The sequence below is a fragment of the Canis aureus genome, chromosome 16 (genome assembly GCF_053574225.1).
Source record: "Canis aureus isolate CA01 chromosome 16, VMU_Caureus_v.1.0, whole genome shotgun sequence".
NCBI classification, from domain to species: domain Eukaryota; kingdom Metazoa; phylum Chordata; class Mammalia; order Carnivora; family Canidae; genus Canis; species Canis aureus.
This window is the reverse complement of record NC_135626.1, coordinates 48,851,723-48,866,477: the sequence shown is the minus strand read 5'-3', so window position 1 is coordinate 48,866,477 and position 14,755 is coordinate 48,851,723. Positions and strand designations below refer to the sequence as shown.

Here is a 14,755-nt window from a genome sequence, read left to right as displayed (position 1 = left end):
CGGAACTCCCAGACTTCCGAGGACCCACATTCCCTTACTACCCGAGCCCCTCGGAGGGTGTGGGCCCGGAGGTAGGAGGCCCCCCCTGCCTCCCTGCTAGCGCAGCGTCCGGACCGGAGGACTTGTCGGGGGATCGGGCGGCGGAGGTGGCCACGCGCCGGGAAGCGCTCGGAGCCAGAACCCTCCCCGCTTACCGCGCGCCCGCCGTGGGCACAGGGAAGGGCAGGGCGCCGGCCTCACGGGCCGTCCGAACCGCCGAGAGCTGGGACGGCGAGAGGCCGGCGGCCCCCCCAGCCGCTTTCCCAAACTCCAACCCCAAAGTAGCCGGAGGGGAACAGCGCCAGCCCGCGCGCCCGCGCGCCCGCGGAGCCCTAGTGATGGCCGGGAGGTGGGAATGTGGGCGGAGCCTCACGCGCGAGCCGTGATTGGAGCAACCGGCACCTCCCGGGGCGAGGGAGGGCGAGACGGCGAGGGATGCGCAGAGGCGGGTGCTCAGCGCCCTCTGCGTGATTGGCCGGCCGAGAGTGAACCGGGTGCTGTGCCGATGATTGGCAGGCGGTAGACGGCCCTCGGTAACGGCCTTGGCTTCGCCCATTGGCATCCTGCTAGAGTAGGCGGGATTGGTTCATCGTGTGGTGCTGATGATTAGCTGGCGACCGAGAGGGTGCTGGGGAGAGAGCGGGGTCGGGGGGGCGACTGGGGCCGCGACTTCCTCCCGGTTATTGGCTGGTGAAGTGGGTGGGGGTGGCACGAAGGCCCAGCGGCTGCCTGGGATTGGCGGGCGCTGCGGTGAGTGACAGGCGAGGGGGCGAGCTGCGCGACCAGCGGTTTGTTTTTCGGAGCGTTCCTGAGGTGGAGAACGGTGGCCGGACGGAGCGACTGCGGGACTGGGAGACTGGCGGGCGGGCGGGCCGAGCGGCGCCGCCGAGGCCGGGCTGGGCCGAGCCGAGGAGCGCCGGGGATGTAGCGGGCCACCCTGCCCATGCCACAGCGCCCGGCCGCGGGCGGAGCCGGAGCCGGAGCCTGGGGAGGCGGCGGGGGCCCCGAGCGCAGCCCGCGCCCCCCGCGCGGAGCCAGGCCCGCTGCCGTCCCCGCCGCCCGGGCCCCCGGCATGCAGCTCCGGCTGCGGAGGTGACACTCGGGCCCGAGCCGCCGCTGCCGCCATCGCCACCATGGGTGAGTGTCGCCACCGCCCCGGCCTGTGCCCGCGCTGCTCCGCGTCGCCCCGCCCCGGGCTGAGGGGAGGAGGACCCTGGGCCGCCGCCTGACAGGCATGGACAGCCCACCCGGCCCGGGCTGCGGACTGCCGGCGCCCGCCCGCCCCGCTCGCGGCTCGGCGGCCCAGGCGGGGGTTCGGCTTTCCCCGGCCTGCCGGGGCGGTCCGGGCCGGCGGAGCCCGCTGGGCAGCCTCCTTCCGGGCCGCGCGGCGGGCGCATCCCGAGGAGGCGGCGGCGGGATCGAGGGCCCGTGCTCGGCGGGGCAGCCCGCTCCGGCCCGAGCGAGCCGGCCCGCGAGCCCGAGGGCGGGGGAGCGGGGGCTCAGTGTGGGGCCCGGGCTGGAGGCTGGTGCAGGCCCAGCTGCTGTTGTGTCTTTTCCTTGATTTGCTTTTTTTTCCTGCCTGTGTCATTTCCTTCCCTTTGCTCACACAGGCCGGCCAGCGAGAGTTCCCGGGGCTTGCTCTCGAGCCCTGTGCGCGCCCCAGCGCAGGGGGGAGGGCGTGCGGGGAGATAGGCTGCGAGATGATTAAAACGGCAATCACTGTTATCAACGGCGCGGTTGAGAAACGAGAGCCGCACGCAGATTGCTGGAGGGTAGGAATTGGTAGGGGACTGCCAGCTGTAATTCACATCCTACTTTTTGAAAAATCCGGTTGCAGTGTTTTACAGCCATTATTTTTATTTAACGGTATCCCTGAAATTATGTAACTTTTAAAAGAAGCAAGCGTTCACTGCGCTAAAGAATCTATGAAATCATTTCCTTTTTATCAATACTTGCAATTTCTGTTGTAAAGATGTAATCTAAGAAATGCTTCTGATGTCTTCCACACGCGGCATTTACACTGAATTACATTTTGTTGTCCTTCTTGGTAATTTAGCAAATGATTATTGGACTAGGTTAAGAAACAGATAACATTTTAGATGTACTTTGCTTCTCTTGTTCGGATGAGTTACTGTGATACTGTCGTCCACAATCACGAGTTTTGCAAAGCATTTGGTACTGTCCTAAATAACCAAGGAGTCAGTGAAAGGATCCTTTGCAAAGGCATTTGCTGTATCTGAAGTGCCATGCATGAGAAGAGGGAACGTTAATATTTGCTTTGCCCTATAGCAAGGTCAGGTCATTTTTGTAAAAGTTAAGTGTATGCTGTGTTACATCGGGCAGATACTGTTTTACTGCCTGTATCTACACTATGCCTTTGAATGAATTGCCTTGTTCTATTTCACGCTGCCCTTGTACAGTAAAGGATGGGTTTGTTCATTTGCTGGGAGTACGGTTTCCTTCCCGTTCTTTGCTTTAAAAGTGCTTGCTTTTCTGGGGTAAGTCTCCTGTGACTGTAAGCAGAAAAGGAACCCAGTAAGGCTTGGTATTTTAAAAAATAATTCAACAAATACCAAATATTTACTATAAATGGGGCACATTATTCTTCATGTCCTCCCCAGGCTTCAAACATTTATCTTGTGTTTTGGAATTTGATGATTGTACTCAGTCCTTGAATTGGTTTGTGAACCTCTGTTTGTGATGGTCTTTCCTCTTTGTCTTGTGAGGGCAGTGTTAAGGCCCAAAAGGGAATGTGTAATACTTGAGGATGGGCAGACTCCCACTCCCCACTTTCTTGACTGCTGAATCAGAGTGTCCAGATTTGTTGATTGCATTTTAATGTCCAACATGAAAATAGTTGTCAGCCTGTTTTCACATTTCAAGACATACTTAAAAACTATTTTAAGTGTATGAGTTTTTGGAGAGACAGTGATGGGGAAGAAAGGGACTGTATACATAGGGGCCGGAACCAGGAAAAAGGACCAGGAACTCTGCTTTCTTATTTGTCCCCATGTCTGTTTTACATAAAGAAATTGCCTTACTTTCTTTAGCAGGTTCCCTTTGTAACTACACTCTCTTTTTTGTAGATGACCTTGATATGCAATTAGAGCTAATACTGAATGCTTCCAGAGCCTGGATCTTTAATTTACCTTATAAAAGTTTCAGCAAGGATATGTGTGTACACACATATATACACAGTCACTCTTTTAAATATTGGTTTCCATTTTGGTGATGTGTATGATGAATAAAATTCCCAGGTTAGTTTGCTTTAGTTGTTGTGGTTCTGAGTAAACTATAATACAGCAAGAGGTTGATAAGAAAGACATACAGACTTATTAATATTTTCATTATATTTGTTAAACTTCAGCCCAGTGAGGAAAGGACCAAAACTAATTTGAGTCCCTGCCCTTCAGGTTTTTTGATTAACAGTCATACTTTCCTGAGCTGTTCAAAGCCCCAGATTCAACCTTGTTTGACAACTTGGGTTGGTAATAAAAACGGGTTAGATTTTATATTGGCTGTTAGCCCCGGTAAATATTTAGTGGAAACTATACTTATCCCCCTGTAGTACACTTATCCTTGTAAATAATAGGGAATATGGAGATATGCTTCTTTTTTTGGCTTTGATATTATGTGGTTATTAAAAAAATTGGGATTGACTGGTCATTTTTCTTGGTCACACTAGAATTCTCTCCCAGTTTTAGTAATTATAGTGGCAAATGCTGTTAATGCTTGAGACTAATTCACTAGTGTACATTTGGATTTTTTATAAATGCAGTCTGAAACTTAGTGGGAAGTGTTACTGAAAAACGTGTAACAACTTGGAAATGTTACAGGAAACTACAGTGAACTGGGTATAGGATTAAGGATGAGTTGATTCTGCTTTGATAGCTTGGCTAGAAGTCAGAATCATTGTGATTTATAGGCACCTTGGGTCTCTAAGGTTCCAGGGCTCTTGTGAGCTCCCAGTCAGACCAGTGTCAACTTGGCTTGTCTAGAACCTGACCTCCTGTGTAGACTGGCCAACAGCTGTTTTAATTGAAATTGGGGTCACAATTTAATGACTCAGCATGGCCATGTGTTGTCTAGATTTCTGGTATTTTTTTAAATGACAGTTGGATTTCTTTTTTTTTTTTTTTTCCAAAGACTTTATTTAGGGGTGCCTGGGTGGCTCAGTCAGTTAAGTGTCTGCCTTTGGCTCAGGTCATGATCCTGGGGTCATGGGATCAAGCCCCACATTGGGCTCCCTGCTCAGCAAAGAGTCTATTTCTCCTTCTGCCTCTCTCCTGGCTTGTGTACTCACTTGCGCTCTCTCGCTCTCAAATAAAATCCTTTATTTATTTGAGAGAGAGAGCTTGTGCCAGCGAGCAGGAGTGGGGAAGAGGGACAGGGTAGGGCAGAGGGGGGTGGAGAAGCAGACTCCTCATTGAGCAGGGAGCCTGGCTCAATTCCAGGATCCCAGGATCATGATCTGAGCTGAAGGCAATTGCTTAACTAAGCCACCTAGTGCCCTTGACCATTAGATTTTAAAACTGAATTTTAGGCATTTATAAAAAGTAAATAGCTAAGTGAATATTAGGGGACTACACAAAGGATAAGGAGCAATTTTCTTGGTTCTGTCTACGTAAGCTAGTCTTTGCCCATTTATTGTCTCTTACATGTCAGGAACAGTATTAGGCCCTGTATCTACATTTTTCCTGTCCTTAAGAAGTTATCTTAAAAAGGTAAGGTGAACCAGAAACATGTAAACAAGTGAGTGCAAGGAGGTGGTGTAGGTAATTCGTTAAAACTATGTACCGGTGCACAGGAGTGAGAGATCAATTCTATAGTTTTGGGGTTGACATACATAATCCTATAGTCTCTAGACCTTTAGATTAATTTCATTAAATGTAAAAATAAAATATAGTGGTGATATGTTGATTCTTCTGAGGAAGATACTCATATTACTTTGTAATATGTATTTTTAAATTTGGGGGGCACCTGAGTGGGTCAGTCAGTTTAGCATCTGTCTTCAGCTCAAGTCTTGATCCCAGGGTCCTGGGATTGAGCCCTGTGTTGAGCTCCCTGCTCAGTGGGGAGTCTGCTTCTCCCTCTCCCTCTGCCTCTCTCCCAGCTTGTGCTCAATCTCTCTCTTGCTCACTCTCTCAAATAAATAAATAACATCTTTAAAAATAAATACATTTTGAACCATCAGTTACTTTGGAAGGGCTGTTATATCCCAGAAACAGAAAAAAAATCAGAATTTGACTTTGAGATCTAGCAAAGGTTCTACCATTGTCCATGAAGGATAAAAAGTTTCTTGTGAATGAGGCTCGGGCCTTTTTCCTTGTACTTACTATAAAATGATGTTTCCCCAGGTATTGACAAGGTGACAAGGTGGATCAGTGGGAGAATATGAAATATCATGAGATTAAGATAGTAAAATGTGACCCAGGGACACTTTGAAAACAGCGTCTCTTGGGTGAGCAGTGTGATCAGACCATCTGGCAGTGCTAGGTAAAGTGCTGGCCACATAAAGAAATAACATTGTTAGTTAAGTGAAAACAATTAGAACATTACTTTGGGGATTTGTGTATATGGAAAAGGGAGAGTGTCTGACATAGTAAACAGATGTTATATAGGACAACAATGTTTATTGAAGGACATGGTGCTACTAGAAACTTTTCTGGGTTTTTAGCCAAGGGAATTCATAAATGGGCATGCCTTAAGACCCTACTTTTAGATAGAGTAATAGTTCAGTCTGGAAGATTGACTTCATGCTGAAGCTAAGTAGAGAGGAGTATATTTCCTGGCAGCCCCCAGACCATAGCTCAGGGTATCTGAAGAAGAAAAAAGTGCACACTGCTGAATAATTATGGATAGCTATCTGCTTAAGACTGCTTAAGAGCTTCCACTTTTCAAGCCTAAACTCTAATCCTTACTTCATAGATCCTTTCTTTTCTATTTTCTGTGAATACTCCTTCCCTCTATAGTCATAACCCCTTAATCTCTAGAATTAACTTCTTCCTCTGTGCTTCTTCCTGGTAGCTTTTAAGTGTGTCAAACCACCCCCATCCTCAGGAAATATTTTCAAGGTTATAGCACACTATTACCCCAGCCTCAAGTTGTTCATGTGTAAAGTTCACAAATGAATTGTTGATTTCTACTACTTCCAATTTCCTTTTAATCTTTAGCTTCTTGATTCCCTTTAAAATTGTGTTTCTACCTCTGCCATTCTATTGGGCCTGCCTGGCCTGTGCCTGCCACTGTCCTTCTTTGGTCCTGACTTCTGTGGTGCCACTCTTGGTTTTTTTTCTTCCAAACCTCTTAAAGCCTCCTTTGCCAGCATACCTTCTTCCTACTCTACTTGATAAGGATTATTATTCATTGAGGATCAGCCCCTGACCTACTTTTTCCCCCTCAGTCCCCTCACTTGCTTTTAGGTCCTTTCTCATCTTCAGTTCATTTTTTAAGCTCTCACATAGCTAGAACAGCTTGATTTTCTGAAAGAATCCTTATTCTGTTAATAATTATGTAAAATCATCTATAAAACTGCTTGCTACTCACTGAAAAAAATTTTTTTTACGCATGCCAGATTATGTACTCTAGTTTATATATTGTCTAAGTCAATCGCTTTATTTGTGTCACCTTGTATTTGGGTGTCATTCATCCTTTTACCCCTAAAGTTTGAACATCTTAAAGTATCTTTCAGAACTATCTAATGTATATTACATACTGGTACTCAGTGAATGGGTATTTTTAATGACTAATAAAAATCCAGGAATAAAATTAAGTATTAGGGTAGATTAAATAGTATCCAGTCTTTTCCACCAACCTTTTTCCATTGATAATAATAGCCAGCATTTTTTTAAGCATTACTAAGTGTTACTTTGGTACCATGAGGAATAATTTGTAAGTTCTTTTTCCCTTAGCTCTCACAACAGATCTGTGAGATACTTTTATTATTTCCATTTTACAGATGAGGAAACTGAGGTTTAGGGTGAATAAGTGATTTGTTCAAAGCCTCTTAAATCCAGGCCTTTCTGACTTCAAAGTGCATATAAATGACTGCTGCACTCTAAGAAAGCTTCTATCGGTTTTTTTTTTAAGTTTTGTTTGTTTTTATTTTTAAGGAATACCATATTGGAGTTCTGATAATTCAGTTAAAATCTCAATCCAGGAAGAAATGCCTAAAAGAGCCACTTGATTTACTTCCTGTCTTTATCCACATCCTCGAAGCATCAGTTTAAGAACTTGCCTGCCTCTAGCAGTGTTTTCAACTTTGACACAAAATCAGATTCTATAACCCTGTGTCACTTGTGTCAGTTATTCTGGGTGTTGGGAGATAGTACCAAACTATTCCTCTAGTGTGTTCTCAGCACTGGAACTACCAAAGAAGTTTATCCATGAAGTAATGCCAGGAATTGGTTAGCTTCCTGGAAACTGAATTTGTCAACCTGATAAACCAGCTCTTATAATAGCATCATCTTATACAAAATTAGAAATGATTCTGTAGTCCTGCTTGTCATGGATTTGACTTGAAAAGCATGTGTGTTTTGTGTCTCTGTGTATGTATTCACATCCATCTTGGTTCAGTATCTGAATAGAGACAACAGAAATTACAGGGTGGTTACCTTGATACTGAAAACTCCTATGTATTCTCCGGTTAGGAATAGCCCTGAATGTGCCTCAGAAAACAGTTATCTAGTCATAATCCTCTTTATGTGATCCCAGTTTACTGTTACAGTTGGCCTCAAAATTGTATACACATATATATTAAATAGTATATAAGCCAACTTAATATATAAGCCTGTGTGTATTATGTATATAAGCCAGTCTTCCTAGCTTAGATGTTATGCTCTAATTTTTAAACCTTGTTTGGGAGGTTAAAAAACAAAACAAAACAAAAACAAACAAAACAAAATATCATACAAGTTCTCTTTCTTTAAGGGCCCTATAGGGAAATCACTAGAAAATATAAAATAATTGATGGGACATATGTTTTTGTTTGTTTGTTTTTCACTATGACTTTATCTTGGGATGTACATGTTTTAATTTTGACATGTCTTTTTGTAGATACCCACTTCCTTTTCATTCACTCTCCCATTGATTTATCCTTTTGGTTCTACATCTACTCTCATACACACTTTGGTATATATTTTGAAATGGAATTAGATGGGAAGCTACTCTACTAGTGCTTTCCTGCACATGTTAAGTCTAATTTTACTTTTATGAGTAGACAGAAACCTCCACATGGGCACCGTCTTCCTTTCCTGCACTTCCTCAGACGGCATGTAGGGCGCCTGAGCACATTTGATCTAAAAAGAGGGAAGAGACAAATAGCCCCGATTTATTCCACAAGGTGTTAGAACATTTCCAAGGCACAGTGACAAAAGACAAAAGATAAGTGCTTTCTGGGTGGAGTCTCTTGTACTTCTTTTAAGGTGTGCCCTGGGTCCCCAAGTGACTTAGCTGTCACCAGAACATGTGTAACAACTCATCTTTCATATTCCTTTCCAGATCAACAGGTTTATTTTCAACTCCCAAATGCTATTTGAGTAGACCAGGATCTCTCGAAGGACCTGGGATAATTCTGCAAAACACAGAATTGGGCTGGTTTGGATTCTGGGTTTTGTCCAGTTGTCTTCAGTGCATGAGAATTCTAGTACTTTATGCTATTTCAGGAAAAGGGGATTAAAAGTAATGCCAATAAGGGAGAAGACAATTCATTGCTTGGTCAGTTAGGGAAGAAAAACAATAGAACTGCCTTTTGGCTTCCCTGTAAGAAGCAAAAGGCCTATAAACTTGTAAAGAGTTGGGAGGGGGGCTTTCAAAGACTAGGCTTGTAAAACCTATGACCCAGCAATTGCACTGCTGGGGATTTACCCCAAAGATACAGATGCAATGAAATGCCGGGACACCTGCACTCAATGTTTCTAGCAGCAATGTCCACAATAGCCAAACTATGGAAGGAGCCTCGGTGTCTATCGAAAGATGAATGGATAAAGAAGATGTAGTTTATGTATACAATGGAATATTACTCAGCCATTAGAAATGACAAATACCCACCATTTGCTTCGACGTGGATGGAACTGGAGGGTATTATGCTGAGTGAAATAAGTCAATCGGAGAAGGACAAACATTATATGGTCTCATTCATTTGGGGAATATAAATAATAGTGAAAGGGAATAGAGGGGAAGGGAGAAGAAATGGGTAGGAAATATCAGAAAGGGAGACAGAACATGGAAGACTCCTAACTCTGGGAAACGAACTAGGGGTGGTGGAAGGGGAGGAGGGCAGGGGGTGGGGGTGACTGGGTGGCGGGCACTGAGGGGGGCACTTAATGGGATGAGCACTGGGTGTTATTCTGTATGTTGGCAAATTGAACACCAATAAAAAATAAATTTATTATTAAAAAATAAAAAATAAAACAACTTGTATTCAAAGCAGCTACCTGAGGTCCTTGCTTGGTACCTTTTTTTTTTTTTTTTTTTGCTTGGTACCTTTTTAAATGTGCTCTTCTACATGGGATGCTTTAAGAATAAGTCTGTGTGTGACTCTGACCCATTATCAGCTCTCCATGAATTCATCTTTTCACTCAGTACCCTACTACACAGAACTGTGTTGTTGTTCACTCCAACTTTTCATCTGTTTTTCCTGGTTGAGTTTCTCTGGCACTGGAAGAAATTGCCCTCTTTGAGCACCTCCCTTGCCACTGTGAATTGGTAAATACTGCTGCCAGAAATCTGATGAGATTTGTTAAGAATCCATTGAAATTTAAGATGCCATATTCTGACCTCAGTTATCTACTTTTCAGACATCAGATACATGTGATTATAGTTACAGGGTCTGTCATTTTACCTGGGCAGAACTCCATGAGTATTAGTCATATAATTTGTGATAGTAATTTGCTGTTCTGTATTTCTTTTTAAGTTTTTACTTAAATTCCAGTTAGTTAACATACAGCGTAACATTAGTTTCAGGTGTACAATTTCATGATTCAACACTTACCTATGGTCCATATTAAAGTATCTTAGCCCATGTACTCTCTTTCATTGCAGACGAACAGGAAGCATTGAACTCAATCATGAAGGATCTGGTGGCCCTCCAGATGAGCCGACGTCCCCGGGTGCCTGGATATGAGACCATGAAGAACAAAGACTCGGGTCACCCAAATAGGCAGGTGTGTGTGGCCATGGCAGACCCAACTAAAATTGCTAGGGAGGGATTTTCAAATGGGGAAATATTTGAGAAGCCAAGGCTATTCAACTACTTGGCTTGAATGCTATTGGCCCTTCTCTTTCACAGTCCGTTAAATGGTAAGTGATATATACCAGTCAGATGTGGGTCATGATCTGAATGCCCAAAGTCTTGTGTCTAGTGTTTCATCTGTGGAGAATAAGAATGATTCCTTCACTTTTAGGGACAGTATTCATATAACTGTTCCTTTACTGATTGTTTGGTAAACGTTTAAATCCAGATTCATAATCACTAACTCAGAATGTTTTTAGCTACCTTACAGTGTATACTTAGGAAAAATTAATTAATTTTAATATTAGTTTATATAAAATATAATTAAGAATGGAAATTTATTTAATGAAATTTCATATAATATACTCTAAAGGTAACAATGAGGGATTTTATTATTGTTGTTTACAGTTGTTTCCCCTTATGTTAACTCAGGTAGTTGAGAGTGTCTATTTTATTGAGAGTCGTGTGCTTCTTTAGGAAAACAACTCCTATTTTTGTTAACATTTAAACTCCTGTGCTGTTAAGAACCTTCTTCTCACCTCCAGTGCATTTACAAACTCCCTGATTCCTGGGTATTTTGGCCTGCAGAGAGGAGTGAATGATTCCTTCCTAGTGGCTGTCTAGTGCCTTGTATGGCTGTGTTTGGTGTGTCTGATGAAAATTTATCCATGCCTTTCTCCCTTGTGGTTCTCTTTGTTATCAGCTAACCTTCTCTTTCCTCATTTGCACCTTGTTTACCATTTCTTCAGAAGAATCCTTGGTTCCTAGAGAAAGAGTAAGGCCCTAGAACTTTACTGCCTAAGGTCTGCTAGATAAAGCCCCTCAGAGTATTTCCTGCCTTTAGGAAAACTAGGGACCCTGAGTCCTTTTATTCTATGATACAGCAGAAGGATTAGTTTAGAAAGCTGCTTTTATTTTTATGGCTACCTTACAGAACTGGGGAACAACAGAATAGGGCCCATTCTTGTACTGTTTTCATACATTATTCTAATTGTGTGGGTTCTGCCGTGTGGTAACTCTTTTCTATTCAAAGCTGCTTTTGGAAGGAGCATTTTACCAGAAGTGAGTCCCTTCCCCCAGGCTTGAGCCTAATGACCTCACTTTCCTTCCTGTCTTCCTATGTGGAGTGTGCTGCTCCAGTCAGCTGATCTTTCTCCAAATGGGGAGCATGGACATCAGTTAGGTGAAAAGGGGAAGTTTTCTTGAGTTGAAAGGACCAGGCTAAGAAGAGGACGGCAGCGTAGTGGTCCCTGATCTTCGTTGAAGGGAGATTACCTTTGTGAAATCCTTCTGCTTAGAGCCTAAAAGTTATTATAAGAAAGTTCCTAATCTTTTGCTCTGCCTGCTGTTGTGTTATTGAGGTGAAGTCCATAGTTATGAAGGGAGAAGCCTATAAAAAAGGATTGACTCTGGTTAGGAAGTAATCTTAACAAGAAGTAGTGGCTCTGAGGACCCACCATTTACCTGAATATCATCAATTTTTTTCTGTTGCATGAAGGATACAAATTATTAACCTCAGTTTTTTTGTTTTTGTTTTTGTTATTTAAAGATTTATTTTTATTTATGAGAGAGAGAGAGAGAGAGAGAGACAGGCAAAGGGAGAAGCAGGCTCCACGCCAGGAGCCCGACGTGGGACTCGATCCTGGGACTCCAGGATCGCGCCCTGGGCCAAAGGCAGGCGCAAAACCGCCGAGCCACCCAGGGATCCCCAGGTTTTTGTTTTTGTTTTTAATTTATTTTATTTTTTTATTTTATTTATGATAGTCACAGAGAGAGAGAGAGAGAGAGAGAGAGAGAGGCAGAGACATAGGCAGAGGGAGAAACAGGCTCCATGCACCGGGAGCCCGATGTGAGATTCGATCCCGGGTCTCCAGGATCGCGCCCTAGGCCAAAGGCAGGCGCCAAACCGCTGCGCCACCCAGGGATCCCCAGGTTTTTGTTTTTAAAGAAGAAACAGAACAGTAGCGCCTCAGCCCTTCTGAACAGCCCCACAGTAACAACAAGCTAATGTGCAGGGGCCAGTGAGAAAAAAATTTTTGGCAAGGGGGCGCCTGGGTGGCTTAGTCGGTTGAACATCTGCCTTCAGCTCAGGTCATGATAATAGGGTTCTGGGATTGAGCCCCGCATCAGGCTCTCTGCTCAACGAGAAGCCTGCTTCTTCTTCTCTGTCTACCCATCCCCATGCTTATGTGCTCTTGCTCTACTTCTTTCCCTGTAACAAATAAATAAATTAAATTTTTAAAAAAAATTTTTGGTAGGGAACCAAATTACCCATTAAAACTAAAATGTGCTTTCAGATCTGATCCAAGTGCTAGACAAGTGTGGAGTTCATTTCTTAGACAAGTCATCTTAGTGAATTTGTAGGGAGTACTTGTTTCTCATTATCTGTGTTCTGTGCTTTTAGTCATTTCACAGAACAATATTGTTCTGAAGCAGCCTATGTCAGTACTGTCCAGTATACTTTGTGTGATGATAGAAGTGTTCTGTATCTGTGCTGCCCACTGTAGTAGCTGTTAGCCACATGTAGCTGTTGAGCAACTGAGCAAATGAATTTTAGATTTTATTTAATTTTAATTGAAATAGTACTATGTGGCTAGTGGCTACTATCTTGGACAGCACAACTCTATATATTATATAAAGGACTATATAGGACTTTATATATTATATAAGGGACTGTTGTTTTGTGGGGCAAGAAATTAAGTGCCTGCTTAGAGGTATTCACTGATTCATTGGGATGTTCATTGCTCTACATAGGTCATGTGTTTCTACACATTGTGATAAGGTCATCAGTGGGAATCTTATTTGAGGTTCTATTCCAGGAGGCATGGGGATCTGGGGGAAATGTGAAGCTATGGAACTAGCATGGCTGTTTAGAAATGGAAGCTCAGAGTTTTATGCTAATATTAGGTAAAAGGGCAATGGAAATGTCAAGATCACTTTTTCCACTTAATAAAGTCAAGATAGTAGAAGTCTCTCCTGGGAATTGTAACAGATGTTCACCTTCTGACCAGAAGGGATGTTCTTCAGCAAAATCCAAAAGCAGAAAGGGGAGAAAGTTTCAGTGAATCCCTTCTAGGAAGGATGGGATGAAATGGGGGTGGGGGGAACCTTGGAGGGAGATGTGTTTACAGCTTAGTGTAATGAAAAGAACTTGGCCTAAGAATCTGGTGACATTAATAATCTGTTAACATAGGACTTTATAGTTTACAGAGTGAATCCATATTTATTATTTTTATTGTTTTTGTTTGCTTGGACTTGGGATAGGATTAAACTGTTTTTTCCCTTACCAGTTCTTCTACCAGAAGGTCCATGTTTGGGAGAGAGGAATGAAAGATTAAAACCTAATTTAAATGGCTTAGAGATGCCAGATTAGCTAGGAAATGTCAAATAGGGCTAAAGATTCAAATTGCAGAGTTCAGCTGAACGTAACCAAGTATTGTGGCCAGCAGGAAAGGTTGATTATTCAGGGAGGGGATGGCACTGGCAGAGGCAAAGAGCACTTACTTCAGTGTGAGAAGGGGAGTACTGGCTATAAGGCAGAGCTGAGACTGGCATAGCCTCATGGGGCTCAAGCTGGACACAGCAAAGGAAAGCCAGAAGAGATGTGAGTTCATTGACAGAAATCTTAGGGGTGCTGAGGCTTGGAAGAACTGGAAAGACTTAATTTGATATCTCAGTTTGGTAGGACCTCAGACTTCCTCTTCCCTAAGTGAACAAGCTAGGTAACCAACTGAAAAAGAGAATGCATTTGACAACAACTAAGCATTCTGAGCAGCTATGGGAGTACATGGGCAATGAGGTGCTTAGCTATGAACTGTTTGTTAGGAGGTAGGCTCTGTGTTTGTTTCTTCTTCCTCCTGTACATTAGATCCTTGGAAGCCTACAGCCTGGTTAGAGCTGGCTGAACATTTTAGATGTGTGGCCCATCCTGCGTGTGGCTGGGGTCTGTGGACAGTTTTGTGGGCCACGATGAGCAGTATCTCTTTACTGGTCATCAACTCACAGTGCTTTTTCAATAGGTGCAATTTCTCTATAAAGTTGACATCTTAGTGTGGTGAGAAGAGCACTGGCTTGCAAGTCATTATTACTAATCCATTAATTTAGGATTTTACAGTGTACAGAGTGGTTTCAACAACAGTTAACAATAATAACAACAACTGTAAGTATGTGTACAATACTTTAAAGTTTGCAAAGTGCTTACACAGAGGTATTGAATAGAGCCAGGAAGTAAACTCAGATCTTCGACTCCCAGTCTCAGTAATTTTATTGTGTGTAAGTCTAATAATCTTTTTAAACCTCAGTTTTTCCACCTGAAATATAGACATAATAATACCCACTTTATCTCTTAAAGTTGTTGTAAGATCATAGACAGAATGTAATGCATTTTGTACATTGTGAAACAAATGTATAGAGTAAAGTGGTAGTGATTACATCACTTCTGTTATGCTCTGGCATTGGATGCATGAGCTCTAAAGAAAGCTTCTA

At 43.4% G+C, this 14,755-nt stretch overlaps 1 protein-coding gene across 3 annotated transcripts in view; it reads left to right on the top strand.

The window, feature by feature from the left end:
* The window catches only part of MAP3K3 (mitogen-activated protein kinase kinase kinase 3), a 69,819-nt gene that overhangs the window by 3,663 nt on the left and 51,401 nt on the right, over positions 1 to 14,755 (top strand). Inside the window, exons 1-2 of one of the 3 annotated variants that reach the window (XM_077853839.1) lie at positions 441 to 572; positions 10,081 to 10,202. In XM_077853839.1, coding sequence (XP_077709965.1) covers positions 10,107 to 10,202 — 96 coding nt within the window. In that variant the 5' untranslated portion in view covers positions 441 to 572; positions 10,081 to 10,106. Of the gene's footprint in view, positions 1 to 440; positions 573 to 855; positions 1,177 to 10,080; positions 10,203 to 14,755 lie in introns of those variants that run through there. The other 2 variants (XM_077853841.1, XM_077853840.1) reach the window with 2 other exon arrangements.